This window comes from Falco rusticolus, chromosome 4, assembly GCF_015220075.1.
Source record: "Falco rusticolus isolate bFalRus1 chromosome 4, bFalRus1.pri, whole genome shotgun sequence".
In the NCBI taxonomy this organism is placed as follows: Eukaryota; Metazoa; Chordata; class Aves; order Falconiformes; family Falconidae; genus Falco; species Falco rusticolus.
Window position 1 is genome coordinate 73,472,023 of NC_051190.1, and position 21,393 is coordinate 73,493,415.

A 21,393-nucleotide genomic window follows, 5' to 3' on the forward strand; every position below is an offset into this window, starting at 1 on the left:
AACTCTGTAGAGCAGATGTGAATTAGGTGGGTTAGCCATTCCAGTACTGAATGCCATCGCATGTGATTTTTCAGAAATTTTCCTAGTCTTTTAGTAAATACATCTGAGAACCCAGCTCTCTCTGCTCTGTTTCTAAAAACCATCCAATACTCTTCAGGGCATCAATTTGAGTACATCTGTCAATCTAAGTGTAGCTTTGTTTAAAACATTTTATCCTATCTGTCTGTTTGACCAGTGCTGAAGGCCTTTTTTCCCACGCAGTGCTCAGCCATAATGGTACAAAGGCCATCAGTGTCATCACCCCAACATTCATAATCTCTTCAGTTAAGATGCTAGACTTCATATGGAAGTGCCTGAAGCACATACATACACTTGTTTTGGTAGCTCTGCTGTAGTATCAGTAACGTGGAATGGCATTAGCTATTTGCTGAATGAAAAAGCCTCAGCTGAAACACACGGGAATCAAATTTTATTAAATCTCCCCTCCAGCTTAATTGATTTAATTTTGTACACTGTCCATACTGAAAAATTTTGTATGGCTCTGCATTTTTAAACAGTTCTTGTATTTCATTACTTAGTATATAGCTTGCTTTAATTTTATTACATACTTTTAAGTGCATTTTCAAAATTATCTTTACTTTCTGCCTTGGTTCTGTTTACAAACACAGTGGTTTTTTACAGCTCTGTTACAGCATTTCAAGAATTTGAGCAGGTTTCAGACAGCTACTGAGTTACCTTATATTTTGTACTTTAAGAGCAGTAAGAATGAGGAATAGCAGGATTGAAGTCCAGTATCTTACAAATCCTCAGTTGTAGTTTCCCTTGAGTAGTGAATTATTTTCTTGAATATTAAATTAACATAGTTTATAGGATATCACATTCAGGTTTATGAATTTTAAAATTATTCTTCCAATGGCCTTAACAGATTCACTCTTAAGAATTGCATATCGTATTCTGTGTGTATTGAGGCAGAAACAAAAGGAAGCCAAATAATTTACTGCTAGTACAATGTTAGGACCAAGAAAGGAAGCTACTTAAAAATGAAGACACGTAAGTGGTAGCCACTTTGATTTGTCCTTTGATAAAATGCTTGCATGCAACAATAATCAAAAAGACCTTAGAAAGACACCTTCTGCTCACAGCCTCCGACAAAAGAGACCTAGGTGTTTCAAGGTGTAAATGGTAAAAGAGGCAGCTATGGGAAGCTAAGAGTGTGTCTTCTGAAAGGAAAATGTAGTGCCTACATGAAAAAAACAGAGAAGAGTCTACATTTATGGAACACAAACGGTAAATACAAAATAAGAAAAAGTTAAAATCTACTGAAGACTAATTTGCAAAGTTATAAAATGAAAGCTGATAGTATTTCTTTATTTCTTTAAGCCGCTCAGAATGAGGAGACTTGCAAGAAGTCTGTAGTTCTGATAGGTGATCCACAATATTAAAACGTTTTCCAAGTCAGTAAGAAAAGTGTAGTGAATTCTTCTTCGTATTCACTGGGGAAGACACCAGGGAGTCGTTCTCACCTTCACTAGGGAACGTTGCTGGGAGGTTTCCACACTTTAGCCTTTTTATGGATGGTCAGAGTAACTTAAGAGTCTGAAGCGTCCAGATAAGTAAACCCACCAAAATTCTGAAGAAACATCAGAAAGAAATTGCTGAACTACTTCAGGTTACATAACACTGTAAACCATTCTGGTGCCACAGTACCAGAATGAGAAGGTGACAAATGAACAGCGGTACTTAGAAAAGGATTTGAAGACCATTCTGGGGAAAATTCACATGTAAATGTTTCACGTGTAAACACGAGATAAGAAGGAAGGTTTTCTTGTAGATAAATAATGGAGCAAAGGGTAAAAATGGCATTTTTATCTTAATGGAGGAAGATCATTAGAGGAGTTTTACAGGAATTTGTATTAGGTCTGTGAAGTTTGGCACGGCACCAGTGAGGATTTGAAGGTAGGGATTAATATGATAGTTTGCTGCTGATACAAAAGTATTCAAGATATAAAAGTGGTATGGAACAGCAGCAGAAGTTACTGGAAGATAGGGTAACAGAGAAGTCTCAATACAGTAACCGTAGATTAACTGCACGGGAATTAAAACAATCCTGATATATATATACATTGTTGGGCTGTGAACTAAATATTACCATTCAGGAAACATGTCTTAGATTTAAATGGATATTCAGTGATAGACGTATGGAGTGAGATTTCTAGGAATTATGCCCTTGTATGAATGCATGATGTTTCGCTCCATCTTACAAAAGAACATTGCAGCAAGATACGGGGAAGCCAACAAGGCTAAGCGAAGGTACAGAATGGCATTAGTACAAGGAAGAACGAGATTAGGACCATTCAGCCTTGGCAAGAGAGACCACCATTGGCATGTAAGAGAGGTTTCTAAAAACAAGAGTTTCATAATAAATAGGGAATGATTAATTGCCTCTCACAATACAAAAATGAGGTGTCATCAAACTGAATTATCAGGTTACAGGTTCAAAACAGGAGATACTTATTCCCAGAACCCATAGTTCAGTTTGAATTTTGTGAGTGGAGTTTGTTAAATGCCACAAGTGTATAAGGGTTCAAAGCAAATTAGTTGCATTCATGGAAAGAAAATATATTTATCTTTGTGTTTTAGATACTGCCTCTCACTAAAGATGTCTTTGGGTAGCAGACTGCTGGAAGTAGGGAGGGTAAACTAAGGGTATCACTGTATGTTTGCCCTGTTGTACCTTATCATAAGCATCCGCTATTGACCAGTGTCAGAAACAGGATACTGAGCAAGGTGCTCTGTTGGTTTGACCCAATGGGGACTTTCTTGTATACGGCACAACTTGTAACTTAGGAAAAAGGATAGGTAGATGCAAATAAATGTGTAAACAGTCTGATGCCTGTAGAAATATATTGCTTAAATAGAAAAAAAAAAAAAAATTAGAATCAACATTCATTTGTAGACCTGAAATTATACCATGTACATGCAGTAAGACTTTCCGATTGGTATTGTTAATATTTTCATTATGTATTGGTTTTGGCTTCCTTGATATCAGGGACGTGATGTAAATAAGAAGTGTATCTGCTAAACTTAATTTTATTTCAGTGTACAATCTATGTAGAAAATCTTGGAGGCTTTTCAAGTCTCCATTTGAAAACAGGTTGTTTGGCAGTTATGGAGCTGTATTTAAAAGATGACTGTTTTATGTATCTAGTTCAAGAATGCTTACCAAACAGCAAAATGCCTTTTGGACTGTCAACCTGGTTTTAAATTATATGGGTTTCAAATTATTTTACCAAATATGGCAGTCCTTCAGAATTATCACTTATTTAATTTAAAATAACAGATTACTCTTATTTTAAAATAACTGTGTTTTGGCAACTTGCATGCCATTCTGGTGCATTTGTCACGATTAAAAATAGGATAGTATTGCTATACTTGGCAGACAGTACTGTGGTAGCACTGCGTTACTTAGTCATGCAAGAATAGAAATGTTTTACTCATACTTTTATATTCAATGTTTTTGTCGTAGTGTAAACCTCATGAAGACCAAATTAGACCCAGAAGGACTGGGCATCATATTACTGGGTCCCTTTCTGCAAGAATTTTTCCCTGAGCCGGTAATTAATATGGTTTTAGTGCTGCAGAGCATCGTCTATTCTTCTTGTCTCTGAGATTCATTAAACACTTCCAACAATATAGAGTTATTTTTAATAAGAAGTACTGCATTCATTTGAAACAGCTGACCAGCCAATAACTTCTTGTATTACACAACAAACTGTAGACTTCGTTTTGCGTAAGGTGTCCGTAATCTTGTCAGCTTTACGTGGGAAGGAAACTCCATTGTAGCAACATTGTAGTTCTAAAGTTAACTTCAGGAAATATATAATTGTTTTGCATATGAAACTGAACTGGTTCCCTGCTCAGAAAGTTCATCTGAGTGTGTTTTTTCTGAGAATAAATGACCATACTGTTTTTATCAATATTACAAATGTCTGCTGTAATTGCTAGCCAACGGGAAAAGCTTACAAACATATCTAAAACTATTTTTATGTATATCTCTAATAATGTAAAATTTTCGACAATTTAACAAAAAGTCATGGTAGAGTTAGGTTTAGCGTATATGGAAGTCACTATCTGTCAGGGTAATGGAAAATCATTTTCAAACTCTCGATCTGTTCCAGATACTCATTAAGATAGCACCACCACTGAGAAGCATGTGTTAGCACTGCTGTGCTCTTCTCCCTTTGCCCAGGGTCACGTTTTCCTGCCCTCATGCTACCTCCCACTTCCACCAGGATATGCTTTGTACAGATAGGTGGAAAACCAGAAGAGGCTACTGGTCTGGGTGAGAGCTCTCTGCAGGTTTATGGAGGCCTGTTCCATGGCAGTGCAATGCTTGTACTGGCAGAAGAGAGAGGCTTTCTCCAGGGACAGGAAGATGGGCTGGTGGAGGCAAGAGAAGGGCTGAGAGGAGTACTTCTTTGGAGGCTTTGGTAGCTTAACATGTCATTGAAACATTACGGCTTAATTTTTACAACCAAGGAAATGTGAAACTAATATTTTTTAAATGCCTTCATTAAGACTCCTTTTGTTAAGGGTTGTGCAGCACTGTTTGGCTTTTAGCTGTCAAATGGAGGGCTGGAGATTGAATCTGGTCCATAGTAAATACTTAACTTCATAGCGTCCAAACAGTCATAAATACCCATGAACATGGCTGCTATGTAAGGTGTCTGACTTTAAAAATAGGACAGTTTTTTACATGGTCAGTGCTGAAGTTGTAGTTCAGAGTGTCCAGATGAACACAGAAAATCATGAGTTGCTCTTGGGGGCATTACCCATTAATTTACTGACGTCTTTTGTTTTTTATTTCTGATGAGAAAGGTATAATGAACGAGGTCTTTAAGATGGTGTTACCTAAAAAAATTGTGCATTTTTACCACTTCCTTGAGCCTTCCTGTTTAAATGCATCTCTCTAGTTGTAAAGAGACTGTCAAGGCACGATATATATGTCACATGAAATTAACTGTCTTCTCTCTACTAGGACTCTAGGGTTTCAGAGTCATTCACCGTTTACCATTACAACGGACTAAAGCAATCTAATTATAACGAGAAGGTAAGATGTAAGAAACATAAATCTGTCCCTCATAACTTGCGTGCAAAACTGACTATAGTTACAGGCAAAATACTTTAACTTGAAACAGACTTTTTACAAAACTATTATTTCAGTAATTTTCTTCCAAAATTGTATCCTTGGGATTGGAAACTGCTTTGTGCTCCTGATTATATTTTAGCTGATATACTGGGTCAGCTAGATTGCATCTCTTAAGCGTTTTGAATGGAGCGCTTATGCTTATCCCTAGAAGTGGGCTCTGAACTGTAAAAGGCAATGGAGATGTAACACAGAAAAACTGCAGCTTCTGTAAGTAACCCTACACCTAAATTGAGATGTTTGGAATTTTCTGTGAAATATTTTAGTAGTCCAGACTTGCATCAAAAATCAGTATTTTTTGGAACCACATAACGTGGGACAAAAATTACCTGTTTCGTTTTCAGCTTTCTTGGAAGGAGGGGTATACGTGACACACCATGACTGCTTTGAAGTTAGTTCCTGAATTAGCATTTATGGTAGAAGACTATAAGGCATTAATAGCCCAGGGAACAAAAATTACCTCAAGTAAGAAGACTCTTCGAGAAAATGTATATACTCAGACTTTGGAATAGCTTAAAGTCCTTAACTGTGGTATCTCCAGCAGTTTCATATCCCAAAATGTAGGCAAGGGCATTCAAAGATGCGTCTATCTTTACTATTGGGCATATATACATAATCAAGAAAATCTAAATTTTTGTTTTCAGAGGATTCTGCCTATAGCATTTTAAACATTGTTTTATGAATAGAGCAGATTTGCCACAGAAGTTCCATCTTATGGAAAACTAATTGCATAAAGTTAAGTGGAAGGAACACTGTCCTTATAAAATAATGTCAAACTTTGCAACTGCAACAGTATTAGAAGTCTACTGAAGTAAATAGTAAAAGGAATGAGCCTCATCAGGATTTTCAGGCACTTGAGTCTAAGAGATAGGCGGCATTTATTTCATACCTCGTTTCACTAAAAAAAAAAAAAAAGTATATAAAAGTAAATGGGGTTTGGGTTTGTGGTAAAAAAAAAAAAAAAAGTATCATAACAAATCCTCTCTTAACCTAGTGAAAATAATCAAATAATCATCTCTCAGTTCTTAAACAAACATAGGCTGACATAATTGGGTTTATTTTGACAGGTCATGTATGTAGAAGGCACAGCAGTTGTTACGGGTTTTGAAGAACCAATGCTACAGACTGACGACACACCTGTAAAACGCTGCTTGCAAACCAAATGGCCATACATAGAATTACTCTGGACCACAGATCGATCTCCTTCTTTAAACTGATATGTTGCACACAAACAACATACTGCTGTTGAATCCTTGAATGGGGATGCAAAAATTGGTATTTGCTTGGAAAGTGGTATGCTTTGACTGTGTGGAGTTATACACTGGTATCATTGATGAATTGTAAATAATGATTACAAACACTTTTTCAGTGTTAATTGGAATATTTAATTTTTTAATCAGATTGATTTCTATTATAATAGTTTGTCTTTTTTGGCCACTGTAGTACTGTTAATGTGAGTTATCCTAAAAAAAAAAAAAAAAAAAGCCTACTTATAAATTCTTAACGTTATTTTGCCATCTCATGAAGATTTGAAAAATGTCTGATATTGCAGAATCTGCATATTAGATGTCAGATCTTTAAAACGTAAAACATATTCAGCTTCCTCTGAATCATATAGGCATGTTTTATTATTTAAATTATATTGGCTTACATTACAGTACCATAATGTGTGGACTAGACTGGCCTTTGCACTGGATATGTTTTGATGAGTTTAAATTTTCTGCAGTTTTTCCTAAAATCTGATTTTACCTAAAGAGCTTGCACAATGTGACATAAATATGATACATTTTTAGGAATATTAATAAGTATAATTCATAAATACTCTTTCTTGGCAGTTGTATATTACTGTGGCTTAGTTACCAGGCATGTTAAAAGTGAACAGAAAATCTGAGGAAAAATAGGTGTATTAATATTTATTTGAATTTGTATAAAAGAAATGTAAAAACAGCAAAAAGAATTTCTTGTTCTATAATCTTTAAACTATTCAAACTTACAATATTGCCAAATACCTCTTCTCAATTTGTCCAAGCAGCAGTGTAAGCCAGCGTTACTGTATGTGTTAAGTGCATGAGAACATCTGTTATTACATTATTATATTCCTTTATTTATTACCAACTTGTTAGCCCTAAAATAAAATCTTTTCCTTGAATCATGTTGTATTGTTTTAAGTTTGGTTTTAATTGAACTTGTTTATTGCACCTCAAAGATAATGAAAAGGGACCATGGGTTTAGAAATGTCAGTTCTGTTCAATTCAAGTTGAGCACATCTCAAGAAAGAAAAGAAAACCGAAACAAAAAACAATTTATTACATCTTAACTGTGATAGATGAGACCATGCTATTGCCAGCAGGGCTGAATTTTGCATGCAGAACTACTTATTTTTAAAAATTTTGTAACAATAGGAGTCTAGAATGACCCTCATGCAGGAAAACAAACTGATTTTGTCAAAAATGAGGTATGTAGCATGGGGGAGAAGCCTTTGTTGGAGAATTTGCACTGTAAAGCATGTAGTCGTGGTAGAAAGAGAACATCCTTTGCGTGACGCTTGCAAATATGTCCTCTGCAAGACTGTCCAATGTTAGGTTTACACGTGGGAATGGGTGAACAGTATAGTTCTGTGGTGGGCTGGCCTTGGCTGGCCACCCAGCTGTGCTCTCACTCCCCTACCTTAGCAAGGCAAGGGGAGAAAATAGAAGAAAAAGCTCCCTATGTCCTTGTTGAGATGAAGACAGGAGGATCAGTCACCAGTTATCATCACAGGCAGAACAGACTCTAAAGTAATTTAATTTATTGCCTATTAAGAATAGAGATAGTGAGAAACAGAAACAAAGCTAAAACACCTTCTCCCCTGCCCCCCTTCTTCCCAGGCTCAACTTCAGTCCCAGCTCCTCTACCTCCTCCCTGCTGAGCAGGGCAGGGTGATGGGGAATGGGAGTTGTGGTCAGTTCAAAGCACTTCATCTCTGCTGCTCCTTCCTCCTCACACTGTTCCCTTGCTCCAGCACAGGGGTCTCGCCCACAGGGTCTCTCCTTCACAAACTGCTCCAGTGAGGGTCCTTCCCATGGGCTGCCATCCTTCAGGAGCAGGCTGCTCTGGTATGGGTCCCCCACAGGGTCACAAGTCCCACCAGCAAACCTGCTGCAGTGTGGGCTCCTCTCTCCCCATGGGTCCACAGGTCCTGCCAGTAAACCTGCTCCAGCACAGGCTTCCTAGAGGTCACAGCCTCCTTTAGGCATCCACCTGCTCCAGCGTGGGGTCCTCCATGGGCTGCAGGTGATACCTGCTCCACCATGGACCTCCCTGGGCTGAGGGGCACAGCCTGCCTCACCGTGGGCTTCACCAGGGGCTGCCGGGGAATCTCTGCTCCGGCTTCTGGAGCTCCTCCTGCCTCCTTCTGCACTGACCTGGTGTCAAGCATCGGCTTTGCTGGCAGGGTCAGCTTTGGCCAGTGGCAGGTCCATCATGGAACCCCCTGGAACTGGCTCTATGCAACATCAGGACAGCTGGTGACAACTTCTCACAGAGGCCACTGCTGCAGCCTTGTCTCCCCTCAGCTACCAAACAAGCTCAATCAGGACTTGTTTAAAAACCTAACTGCTGAAATTACTATCACCGATCCTTATTGCAGAGCTGACAGCAGTGTATCTTACTTGTTTTTGAGATTCCTTTTTCTGGTGGAAAAAAAATAATCCTTTGCAGATGACAATTTGGATTCCTTAATTCATCTTCTGTGACTCATTTTACTTAGAACACAAGTATTCTGTCTTGCTGTGTGGGCTTGATGCTAAAAGATTTGTGCAACAGTGGTATTGCTACTCAAAAGTATATGGATAATTACTTAATTAAGAAAATCTGCTTTAATCTGGACTGCCTGTTGAGTCTGAAACTTTACTTTTCCTAGAATACTTCAGGCTTGATAGGTATTTGCTTTAGCTTGTTTTGCACATTGAAGATAAATGTCTTTAGGCAGATTTGCACTGATATCTTGGAAAGTGAAAATTCACTTTTCTTGCACTTTCTCCTGGATTCTGGTGTCTGACTGGGCTCGTACTAGAGTATCTCACACCAGAGCTTGCACTGAACCATAGCTCGAATCTGTTAGAATGAACAGCCTTTTTCCAGTCCATGGTCAGAGACAATCTATGATCTATTTCACAGAAGAAGAAAAAAAAAAAAAAATTAGAAGCCCAGCTGATGTGAGAGCTATATATAAGCATTAACCTTGATTAAAACTTCTGCTGTACTTCAAGGTATTGGTGCTTAGTGTGGCGTAAGAGCCCTTATTGCTCTTCCCTTCTTTCTCCCTCATACTGCCCAGCTGTTTGAGGCCTGGCTTCTGGTTTCCTTCATGTAATTTTGGAGTACAGAGGCTGAACTAGCAGTGCTTGGTGGGACTTGGCCAGCTCATCTGAGAGCCCCAGCCAAGTGAACCTTTCTGTCCTTTCCTCCCTGATGAACAAGATGGGAGAGAGTCTGACTGTATAGAAATTCACCTTTTGTCCCCTGAAAGAGTGTGGTTATTTAGAAGGCAGACTTATAATATGTAGGGCATTAATGCCTGGTACTTTTAATTTGCTTTCATAGAAAAATGACCAGAAACCTATATACTTTTCACAGGTTGTTCTGCTCTAAGTGCCAAATATATAGGCTACATATGTGTGTGTGTGTGTATACATATATATATATATATTGCATTTTGCTAATTGAGGCTTAGTCGATAAGTAATACCAGAGCACTCTACGGGATTAAATACGTGCTTTAATTAATCAGAGCAAATTGATAATGTTAACTGTAAGAAAGCACATGAATTAAATATGCAATTAAATGACATTTTGATCAATACTCTCTAGGTGAATGATTTTTTACATTTTGCACAGTGGTTCAATTTTAATTGCCGAGGAAAGCTCAGCATCTTCTGGGAGACTAGTGTCCTAGTGGCAACATGGTTCTCCTTCCCATATCCCAAAGCTCTTTGAGACAGAAAATTGTTCAGCTACATGTTGGTGTCTCTTTGCTCTAAATTCACTTTCCTAACAAGAAGATGAGGAGAAAAAGAGGTCCTAGAGTCAAGTGCTGGTTGAATGGTGGAAAAGAAATTATTTCCACTTTGATGTGTACTGAGTTTACAGTTAGATACTCTAAACACATTAAATAAATAATAGAAAGACTACTTCTCATGCTCCATGTTAGCCCAGGTGAACTGTATTTGAAGGCTTTTAAGGCTAATGAAGATATTTTTGATTTGTTAAAGCCTGAGCTGTTCAAGGCAAGCAGCCAGTATAAATCCAAAAGTAAATATCCTTTTTATACTCCACATGAAGACCCCTGTAAAACATTGAATCACTTAAGTGCTCGCAGAGTACTTTGTTTTTTGAATACTTCTGTTGAAGTTCTTGGCTTTATCTTTCAGACAGTTATAATTTCTGCTTATCTGATCCATCGGTATGCTTTTTCAGTCTTTCTTCTCTTCCTTGTGAGGATGATTAGGGCAAAGGAGGCCAAGATGGGCCTGGATGTAGGAGTAAAATCCATTAGGGTGGTGAAATGGCTACGTCTCCACAACAGTTCATGAGCGGGAACAAGAATGTCCATTAGTACAGTGCATACTGCGGGGCATTTGCTGTCCGATTAGATGACTGTCTACAAACAGCTACTCTGGATACTCTTGATTGCAAGCAAAGTTGCTTAGCATATAGCATCAGGCATGCTCTGGAGAGCACCTTCAGGCTCCGTGGTGGGTTTGCTGAGTATTGTGCTACAAGGCCGCTGACCGCAATAGCCCAAGAGGTGCAGTGTGAGCACTGAGCGCATTCGCAACCTCCCCAGCCACGTCCCTGCTGTTCCATACTTGGGGTCTCACACACTAATCAACCAGTCTGTGCTTACACCAAGATGGTAGATTGGATTATTAGAGGTTTACACTGACTACATGTGATTAAACTAGTTAATACTCATAACAGATGAAAAAAAAAAAAAAAGTATTTCCATGAGATCTCCTGAAAAGAAACATTTTTTTCCCACAGGCTATACGCTTAGATTGCTAGAAGATTTAGTCTGCTCACTCTCAAATTAGCTTTAATGCCTTTCATTTATTAATTACTTCTGCTAAGATTTTTAATTTGGACAGTGTTTACAGAGGTAAGGTTCAAAACTGAAGGCTGCATCCTCTGTTGGCATGTCATCCTGAATTCAGATCTCACGAATTCATGTAGAGTATGGTCACACTCTCATTTTATCCTCTTGCTTTGTGACAGGATAATCAATACAAAATACTATGTTATGGCTCCAATTACAGTTCAGGAGATGGCTTCCTGCCTACAGAAACAAAACTCAGAAACAACTAAAAGAAAAGGCAAGCTTTCCTATGGGAAGTGGACACTTAATCTTCTGTACTGGCATGTTTTGAAAAGATATAACAGTAAAATTGACGTTAATTTTGACAAGATTTATGTTAAAATCCCATATGATTCTTTGAAATACTTACCCTTCCTCTGCTAGCAGGTACATTACTAAATAATGGCATAAGTAAGATTAAAGCTTTCATAATAGAGGGTTCTATGAAATACTAGTATTTAAGATCTGCTTGGCAAAACTTTCCGTAGAAGCTTTGACTGATCTATTTATAAGATTGGCAAGACCATAATGACATATTAACCTCACCAACTGCACATAATATAAGCTGTAGAAATCCACACCATGAATCTTGTATTTTTCTGTATGAATTATTTGGTCCCACCACTGACCTTCCAGTTATTCTGTAAGGTATTCTATAGGGTAGATAATGACTTTTGGCCTGCTGACTAAATGTTCTTATACAAGTGCTTTTTATATATATATATATATATATATATATATATATAAGCTCCATTCTTATAAAGCTCTCTGTCCTGGCTCCAGGTCAGGTTCTAGAGCCTATTAAGACTTTTTAGTTCAATATCCAAAGCCATTAATGTATCAGGCCACAGGTATGCTAAAGGCCAAACTTCAGTCTACTGCTTACCTCCTGAGCAGTGCAGAGCACAATCTCCAGTTCAAAAAATTTCTAAAGTCTGAGAAAACCAAGATCTGGAAAAAGCTTCTAGTGATCAGAACAGGTCCAGGTTATTTGGGGGATCATTACAAATCCTTTGAAAAATGAAAAGATCATTCTTTTTGTTTACGTCTTTGAATTGATTTGGAATATCCTACACCCACGTCTCTCTTCTTTATATGAAGGGGGGGGGAAGGGAAGGGAAAAGATAAGGGGCAGGGGACTGCTCTGTATTAACACCTTGGGTGTAAAAGGATCTTGAAAGAGATTCCCTTCTTTCCGTCCCACCCTCCTTTCCATACAGGTTTTAGCACTGATAGCCATTTGAAACACTTTTCCTTTCTTAAATTTAGTTCAAACCAACCAGGTTAGGTGGCATATATTTCAAACTGAAAGACAGGTACAAGAGGAGTACAAGTGCGAACTGTCTATGTTCTTGCTATGCCCCTTCTGCTTTTCATTTGTGTGAACAGTCACCTGTCTCCAACTATGCTAACTGCTGAATTCTACCTCTGTTCTGGATAGATGTGTACAAGGTGGATACAGCACCAGAATATGCTGCCTTCTTACCCTGAGTGCCACAGGTCTGGTGTGCCCTCTGAGCGGTTCTCTGAGCCCCAGAAACTTCACTTGTGACACTCAGGAATGGAACTGACTGTTGTGCTAAATAAGAGCAAGGCATTATTATTATTATTATTATTATTATTATTTAGCAAAAAGCAACACAAATTTCAAATCCCTTCAGTTGCTTTAAAATTGTATGACTTCTGAGAGTAGGCATTATCCCTACAGGTCATTGAGGTACTTCTGAATTTATTACTGGTGCTTAGATCTCTAGGAGTTATTTGTTCAATGTAAAATAGTGAAATAATGTCAATGGTGATGTTTCAGTCTAATAAAAACCAAGAGTAATGCCAGTACAAATGTAAGGCGAGCAGAATTAAGGAATACTACAAGCCTTGTGGGGACAGCTAAGGGTCATACAGTTAATGCTGGAACTAAACACACTGTTCTATTTTCGTGAACAGGAATGTCAGTCTTATCTGAATAATCTTGCCATGAAGCATTTAAAATAAAACAAACATAAAAGTAAAGAAACCAGGACCTCAGAACAAAACAAACTACTCCCAGCTGCTTTCACAGGTATGCTTTACTGTAGCATGTTTATAAATGGGTTCTCTATTTTTCTGATCTTTCTCTATTATAAATGTTGAAAAAAGAATCCTTTTTTCCTGCTAACAGAGTTGATTACATAGAAAATAAAATGTTCCTCCTTTTCGTCCTACCTTTGAGTTGGCCAGAAAAAATAGTAAGAGTGCTGTTCCAGCAAGCCCTAGGCGTGATGCCCCATTTAGCTGTTAGGGGAAGGGAGCATTTCAGGCAGGCAGCATTACATTGCCTCAACAAAAAAAAGAAAGAGCTAGAACACTATTGTGAAGCTTTCAGGGGAAAAACAATTCAAAACAGGAGTTATATAGCCTCATAGGTTTTAATCACTTCTAGGAAGAAATAATAAGAGGAGCCTTCTAAAAGCTCCGTTTAATGCCACGTGTGATGGAGTAGTATTGGTTATTTCCGTAAGAAAACAGGCTTGGCGCCTGCTCCGGCGTGGTGCTGTGGTGAGGGCCCACAGCCACGCTGTCCTTTGTGAGGTGCCCCTTCAGCACAGTAAAACTTTAGGTAGCCCGGTAAGTGCTAATAAAGAAACTTCCAGAAGAATGCAGTTCCTAACGTGCTCTGAACGGTGTGGCTGGGCTTTTGTCTTCACTGTGGTTAGAAGGCTCTTTTGGTTACTGGTTTGTTGGGACTTTTTTGGTGTTTTTTGTTGTTGGGGCTTTGGGTAGATTTTTTTTGGTTGGTTTTTGTTTGGTTGGTTGGTTCGTTTGTTTTTTGTTTGTTTGTTTTTTTAATAATAGCCATCCTGGCAGTCACGTAACAATCCAAAGAACGTCTATTTCCGCCCCCCCATGCACTTTAATTTCCTTAATGGAATTTTCAAGTATCAGACTCTTGAATTTAAACTCTTGAAAACGTTGGAAGCCAAGAGAAAGTCAACTCGAAACCACTGGCCTCAGCTCTGTTTTCCCTGGTGAGCAGGGACAGGCGCGGGGCAGCGCGGGGGGCGCCCCGCTCGGCCCAGCCCCGCCGGCGGCGTTGCCCTGCAGGGCAAGCGGCTCTCCCCGGGCACAGCGCGGTTCGTGCTCGGAACCGCCGAGCGCCGTGTTCAGCCGGGACGGAGGGGCCTGGGCCCCGGCGCTGGGGGACGAGGGCCGCTCCGGGTCCCCGACAGCCACAGCGCGGACGCTGCGCTGCGAGCACCGTCCCCTCCCAGACCGCTTCTGCCCCGGCGAGGGCGGCGCGGCGAGGGCGGCGGCGAGGGCGGCGGCGGCGGCGGCCCCGGCCCCGGCCCCCTTCTGCCCCGGCGAGGGCGGCGCGGCGAGGGCGGCCCCAGCCCCGGCCCCGGCCCCGGCCCCGGCCCGCCCCGCCCGGCAGCGGACACAGGCGCACCGGCCGCCGCCCCGCAGCAGAAGCGCTTTCCCGCGGCACCGCCCCGCAGCCCTGCCCGCCGCGGGCCGCCAGGGGGCGCCCGAGCGCGGCTCGCCCCTTAGCGGCGGCGGCGGCGGGGTGAGCGGGGCCGAGCCTCCCCCGCCCCGCCGCCAGCGCACGGCGGCAGCCAGACCGCCGCGGCACCGCACGGCCGTCGCACAGCTGCCCCCAGCTCCGCTGCGCTCTGCCAGCGGGAGCCGGCCGCGGAGGGGGCGAGGATGCTGCGCCTCAGCTGGGGGCGCGGGGCCGGCCGCGCCCGCCGCCGGCAGCGACCGCGCTCGCTGCTCCTCCTGTCAGCGCTGCTCTGGGCGCCGGCGCTGGTGGCCTTCAACCTGGACGAGGAGAAGCTGACGGTGTATAGCGGGCCCCCGGGCAGCTACTTCGGGTACTCGGTGGACTTCTACATCCCCGACCCCAGCACGTGAGTGTCGCCGCCGCCGGCCGGGCTGGGCCGGGCCGGGCTGGGCTGAGCGGGCCGCTCCCCTCAGCGCGGCGCCCGGCTCCCCGGGGGTGCCGAGGTGAGGGCTGCGCCCGAGCGAGCGCCCCCGGGCCGCCCCCCCGCCTGGCCGGGGCTGCGGGGCTTTGGGGGGGCTTTGGGGAAGGCGGGGGGCAAACGGCGGCGTCCCGCGGGCCGGTCGCCGAGGTGACAGCCCCTGGCCCGCCGTGGCGGGGCCGCCGCCTGCCGGTCCGCATCGCCGCGGTGACTGCCCGGTGTGTTTGCAGGGTCAGTGTCCTGGTGGGAGCCCCCAAAGCCAACACCACGCAGCCGGACATCGTGGAGGGGGGAGCGGTGTACCACTGCGCCTGGCCCGCCGCCCGCTGCCGGCAGATACCCTTCGACAACACCAGTGAGTGGCGGCCCGCGGCGCCGCGTGTGTCGCGCTGCGCTCGGGGCTCCCTCGGCACGAGTTTCCCCCGCGCCCGCCGTGCTTGTGTCACTTTGATCTGAGCATCTGCAGCGCTGGGAAATCCGGCTCCTGGGAGTCTGTGTGCTTGCAGGGAAGGGTTTAACGGTCCCCAGAGAAATAACGGGAGGATGACCTTCAGGGATCTGTGCGTCGTTCATCTTAGCAGCTGCCTTTTTTTTTTTTTTTTTTCCCCTTTTTAATGCTTTACCGAAAGGTGTTTGTGGCAGATAACTCATTTTGAAAATACCTTTTTTCCCCTGAGTGCTTAGAAGGCAAAACCCCCAAATCCATGTCTCATACACTTCTCCGAATCCTGGAAATCACAGGATTGCTAGTGTTTGCTGTTGTTTTTAGCAAGGGGTTTTCCATCTGTTCAGAGGGATGAAGTACCTCATGTGGCATGCTTATTTAATTCTTTTCAGAAAGCAAGAATTTTATTTCAGAATATTGGAATCTAGATGCAAACCGATTTAGGCACAATGTGGATAGATTATATCCACTTCCAAAACCCCAACACAGATGTTTCTTATTTAATTAGAGGGAACACACGTTTTAAACAATTCAGGCTGTTTATGTTTTCTGTTGTCTCTTTATAGGTCTTGAAAATAATTTAAACCTAGTGTTTGTAGGGAGTTTAAAACTGAAGCCTTTATTTAGGCAGACTTTGACAGTTTAATCGTTAAGCACAAGTTATAACTCTGTAAGTTATATTTAATCTTAGCATTTGTGGTTTATTTAAGTGCAGACACAATACAATTCAGGTTTTTTTCCAAATTAAATTAGAAGAGCTTACTTAAACGTAGCAAGTAAGCAGTGCAGTTCTTTACCCCTTCCAGCTCCAGCCACCCACACATCCTATTACTATGTTAGTGTTTAGGAACTGTGCTCAGGATGACTCTCCCATCATGCTGGGCGTTCTTCAAAACAGGGTAAGAGATGGTTCCTGTGTGTGTGTATGGCTACTTGGGCATGTAGTACCATGTACAGCGTATAGTTATGTATAAATGTGAATGTACAGACATGGACAGTATGCATACAATATTTTTATTTCAATATGTCCTGAGTGTACGTCTTTAAAATAAAACCAGTTTAGGGAATATTAATGTGTTTCCATCTTATGATCAAGTAGTTCAAGTGACAGAAGTGGAGTATATTATCTATAGAAGTTAATTTCAGGTTTGAATAGAAAACTTTCAGACCAAATAAAAATTTCATCACATTTTGAAGGGGCGTTTTGAAAAATGAAGGGGCGTTTTGAAAAATGAATGAAAAACTAGTGATGAAACATAGAAGGGCATCTGGCTTTCCTGTAGGAAACTCAGGACAAATCCATGTTCTTGGCAGATGTATCCCTATGCAGATACTATGCTTTGAATATGCACAACCACAGGCTGATGAGTAAGTATATTAACAAGGGTTTGGACTGTATCACACAACTATTTGTGTGATTTGGAATCTCCAAAGTTCGTTTGGTCTACCTGAGATGGGTAATTGTGTCCTCCGGATAGATGCCTGACTTGCAAACAGCTGAACTTAAGCCAGAGAGCGCCCATTGTGTAGATGTAAATACACTGTACTTGGAGGAGGGACTGCAGCATAGGCAGGTTTAGGAGTTAGCTGTCTGATTCTGGCACCAAGGGCAGCAAAGGTGTCATTTTGCACAGTTGAGCAATGGCCAACTGCCCTCATAGACTGAGATCCCGGGAGGGTTTGCATAGCTTGTGCCGACACCTATTCTTCATTGCCAGCAACATAAATGCCAACTCCAATAGGCTTAGGTACTTTTTTTGCTGAAGTATGCACGTAGATTTCATGGCAGTTTTTTATCTCCAAAATACGCTACTCAGAGGAGAAAGTTTTCCATCTTTTCCACTATTCCTCCTGAGTAGTCCACACAAGCTCTATCCTAGATGATACTGCTTCAAATAGTCTGTTACACACAGTTCCTTTTGGGCCATTGCATGCCTAGTGGGACTTAGTCCTTATTAAATATGAGGGGTATTTTGAGTTTATGGCACTTGCTTGTACAGGCACCTTGAACTCACTGTGCCTGCTTCCTATGACATCACTCAGAAATGCTGCTATTCCCATTTTATATTTATATTCCCATTTTTACATTTATTCTAATAAACACAAAGAAGTCAGTCTGGATTGTCAAAGATCATACATGAAGCTGGTGATGATACTGGTAGCTGGCTTGGGATTTTTTATTCTCCCTCCAGTTCCTTAACCACAAGATTATCCTTTCTTCCAAACCAAAACCACCCAGTAATTGTTAGAAGAGTGGAAATTCAGCTCTAGCAGCTTTAATTTTAAAGATTAATGCTTCATGCCTCGTAGGAGATTTTTTAAAGTCTTGGAAAGTTTTGGGAATGTTTTCTGAAACAGAACAAGAACTACAGAGGCTGCTTCAGAGCTGGAAGATTTCATTTTGATGCATTTTTATACAAAGCTTCCTTTTCTAAGTACTTTTTTCTTAACTCTAACAAAATAATACCAGCTCTTTCAGTTAGTTTCACTAAGCACAATAAAGGAAAAAACCCCCTGCTGAATAATTGAAAGCATTTTTAATTAAGCTCAGAAGTAAGAATCGAGTGGAACTAGAAAGAAAGGAAGAGTGTAATGTAACAGTTAAAAGGCAGTGTGACCCAACAAATAGATGAAGAATTTACGAAATTGGTATTTTTCAGCCACAAGAGTTCAATGGAGGACTTCTAAAGAATTTTTAAAAGAAAAGCAGATTCGCATATACTATGTCCCAAGTTATATATGTGAAATTGCTGCAGGTCACAGAAACTGTGAAATTTCCACCATAACATAAAAATTCAAGAGATTAACAAATCCAAGTGGTTGAAAACCACTGGTTTAAATCATATATGAGCATGAGGGCTCATGTCTTCCATTTCTGAGAACCGGGTACACAAATGAAGCTCAGATATGTTGCATTCAATGCAAGTTATGTTCTGCCGTTGAGGAGGGAACATGCAGTGCACGTGGATGTTATTTGGACTTACACTGCCACAAGTGCCTAAGTGGGCACCTAATTAGTAAGACTTATGTGTAACTGTACAAATTATTTCACTGTTTCCACAAGAACAGTAAACCTAATTTCAAGAAGGGTTCCTCCATTTGCAAATGCTTTTATGTTTTTTAAATTAACACTATTAATTATCTGGGTCCTACTAAATGGAAACAGTGAGGACACTGACTAGTATTCTGTGATGGCTTCAGTCAAGCTTCTGGACATTTTCAAATATCGTGGTGTACAAGTGTGTACATTAGTACAAGTGTGGAGCTGCTTTGTACCAATGTATAGTTATCCTGTATTTTACAGATGTTTAGATGTTTACTTAATGAAAGGGCAGATATGCCTTGTTAGGGGACTGTAAAGTATAACAAACTAAAAAGGAACAAAATCTCTCTCCACAAGCATTTATTTCCTTAGAGGGGGCACTTGTTCAGAAAGTGATTTGAGGGAACTAAGTAAGTGACAGACACCTCAGTGAAAAACTTGGGCTTGGTTAGGTTAATATTACGATAGTAGAGCTGAGACAGGATGGTCTTTGGTCCTGTAAAGCCTGTTTTGTTGAAGAGTTTTGTTTTTCTCTGTGAATAATATCTTTCTATTTTGTAAAATAACTAAAACTATAGTTTAAAGAAAGTTACTCTATATCCTACCGTAGAGTCCTGAAGGGAAGATACAAGTGCTAAGCCTAACTGGACCTGACATCCTGACACTGATGTTAAGACAGCTGTGCTGTTCCCCAGTGGATCAGAGATCTGGCATTGCAAGGGTTGCACCCAGAGTCACTGGCAAGGTGCAGCTAACCTCCCTGCCACCACACAGGGTGTGACACTCAGGGCTAAACCCTATTTTTTGTGTCATGTGATCTTTAAATGACAAAATACAAATTCCTGTGGTTTGTGAAGTTGTCTTGCTCCTTTTTTCTCAGAAACTAAGATCACATGATGGAGTGGATATTGCATTGATTGCTGATGTGTACTTAACAGGAACACTCCTTATTCACTCAATTCCCAGTGCAAGATATGAAAACACCTTTAAAAAATGTGTCATTACTTCTGAGTGTCACATTCTAGCTGTCAAACACGGACTGGGCTCCTTACTACTAGCACCGATACTCAAAAGCAAGACTACTACTGAAATCATCTCTGTGGCACCGTGCATATGTTAGGATGCCCAAGCTGGTCTGAATGCTATGAGCAGGTGCATAACTTGTGTTAATGTGGAAATGTGTGTGGGCTAAACTACCCTGCTGAGATGGTGGCTTAATTAGTGTTAATAGAGGTGCAGGAGTATCTGCAGCCCATTCCTAAAACTCATACCACCCGTCTGAAATTGTTCTCCAGGCAATTCTCCCAGATTGTCACTAATTTCTCAGGTCACCTATTTCTGTTCTTCTTAGTTCCTAATTCAGAGGTTTCCAAAGCATTGAGATGATTTACTTGCAAGCTAACATCGATAATTAATCCTTTTAATGAAATATTGTTCCTGACAAGGGACAGGGGGCAGAGGAGGGAAGGATGAAATTTTGACATGCTGTAGTATTTGAGCCGACCCATCCATAAGCAAATCATGTAACCGGGCATTCCCAGATGGGTTGGCCAGTGAAATGGCCTCCAGCCAAGAAGGGACTTTAGCAGGAACTCTCTGTGTTTCCTGCCGTTGATACAGTACTGACTGCAGTCCCGTATTTGCAGTTCTTAAAAGCTCCATAAAGCTGGGCACCAAGGCTAAGACTCTGGGAAGAAGCTGAAAGCACTGCCCCTGAGAGCACAACTGGTGCTTTAACCTGCTCCATTGCAGCAGGGAACTGAGATAAAGTATAATGGAAGGGCTTTTAGTATCCCCTTACTCCAGGAGATACAGCCTGAAGGGCAGAGACTCTTCTCCCTTGTTTCCCTGCTCTGTAAAGCTGTCCTGTTGCATTGCAGTGTGGGGCTGTGATACTCTTTGAAACTCAATGAGAGGAGAGGGGAACAAGCGTTGGCATTATATTAAAGAACTGTAATCTGTCTTTTCTTGCTTACCTACACAAAGCTGAATCCTCCTTCTCAGTTTCTCCATTATGAAATGAGGTTTACAATGACTATTTCTGCTTCAGCATTGAGGCAGAGTTACCTTGTTTAAGCTGGGTGCTTTTCCATTCAGCTGCCAGGAGAGGTAGCAGGAGAGCAATATGAAGAGAACTTTCTCCCTCCTTCATTAACTGGGGAACTTCTGAACCACTCAAATCATCTTGCAGCCAGGAGCAAACTTAAATGCCCCTAGAAGTGCACTATTGCATTTGAAATCTGGTAAAAAGCGAATAGTTCAGATTTCAGAAACTCATTATAATAGTCACTTTTAATTGTAATACTTAACAGACTGCAACACGTTCTTATGTTTTAAATTAGCTCCTAAAGGCAGAATTTTAGATACTACTTCCCCTAAGTTTCCAGAATTCACCGGGTTGTTGTCTTTGCTATCAGTTAACTTTACCAGTTTTATTAAAATAGGTTATATTTTTCTAAACTAGCTGGAGAAAATTTGAACAGCCTCTGAAGAGGAACAGGGGAGGGGGATGTAGATCAGTTCTGACCAAGCATGCAGTTGATAAAAAACATGAGCTGATCTAGCCAGCAGTTGAGCTGATTGTAACAGAACCCAGGTACTGTATAAGGAAAGGATGTATTGTGGGACT

At 41.4% G+C, this 21,393-nt stretch overlaps 2 protein-coding genes across 2 annotated transcripts in view; both read left to right on the forward strand.

The window, feature by feature from the left end:
* The window catches only part of MINDY3 (MINDY lysine 48 deubiquitinase 3), a 55,784-nt gene extending 48,425 nt beyond the window's left edge, over nucleotides 1–7,359 (forward strand). The window contains exons 13-15 of the mRNA XM_037383434.1: nucleotides 3,527–3,614; nucleotides 5,039–5,110; nucleotides 6,274–7,359. Of these exons, the coding sequence (XP_037239331.1) occupies nucleotides 3,527–3,614; nucleotides 5,039–5,110; nucleotides 6,274–6,423 (310 nt within the window). The 3' untranslated portion in view covers nucleotides 6,424–7,359. The remainder of the gene's footprint in view (nucleotides 1–3,526; nucleotides 3,615–5,038; nucleotides 5,111–6,273) is intronic.
* Nucleotides 7,360–14,860: 7,501 nt separating this feature from the next.
* ITGA8 (integrin subunit alpha 8) overlaps nucleotides 14,861–21,393 on the forward strand; it is a 114,966-nt gene continuing 108,433 nt past the window's right edge. Inside the window, exons 1-2 of the mRNA XM_037385968.1 lie at nucleotides 14,861–15,204; nucleotides 15,507–15,631. Of these exons, the coding sequence (XP_037241865.1) occupies nucleotides 15,002–15,204; nucleotides 15,507–15,631 (328 nt within the window). The 5' untranslated portion in view covers nucleotides 14,861–15,001. The remainder of the gene's footprint in view (nucleotides 15,205–15,506; nucleotides 15,632–21,393) is intronic.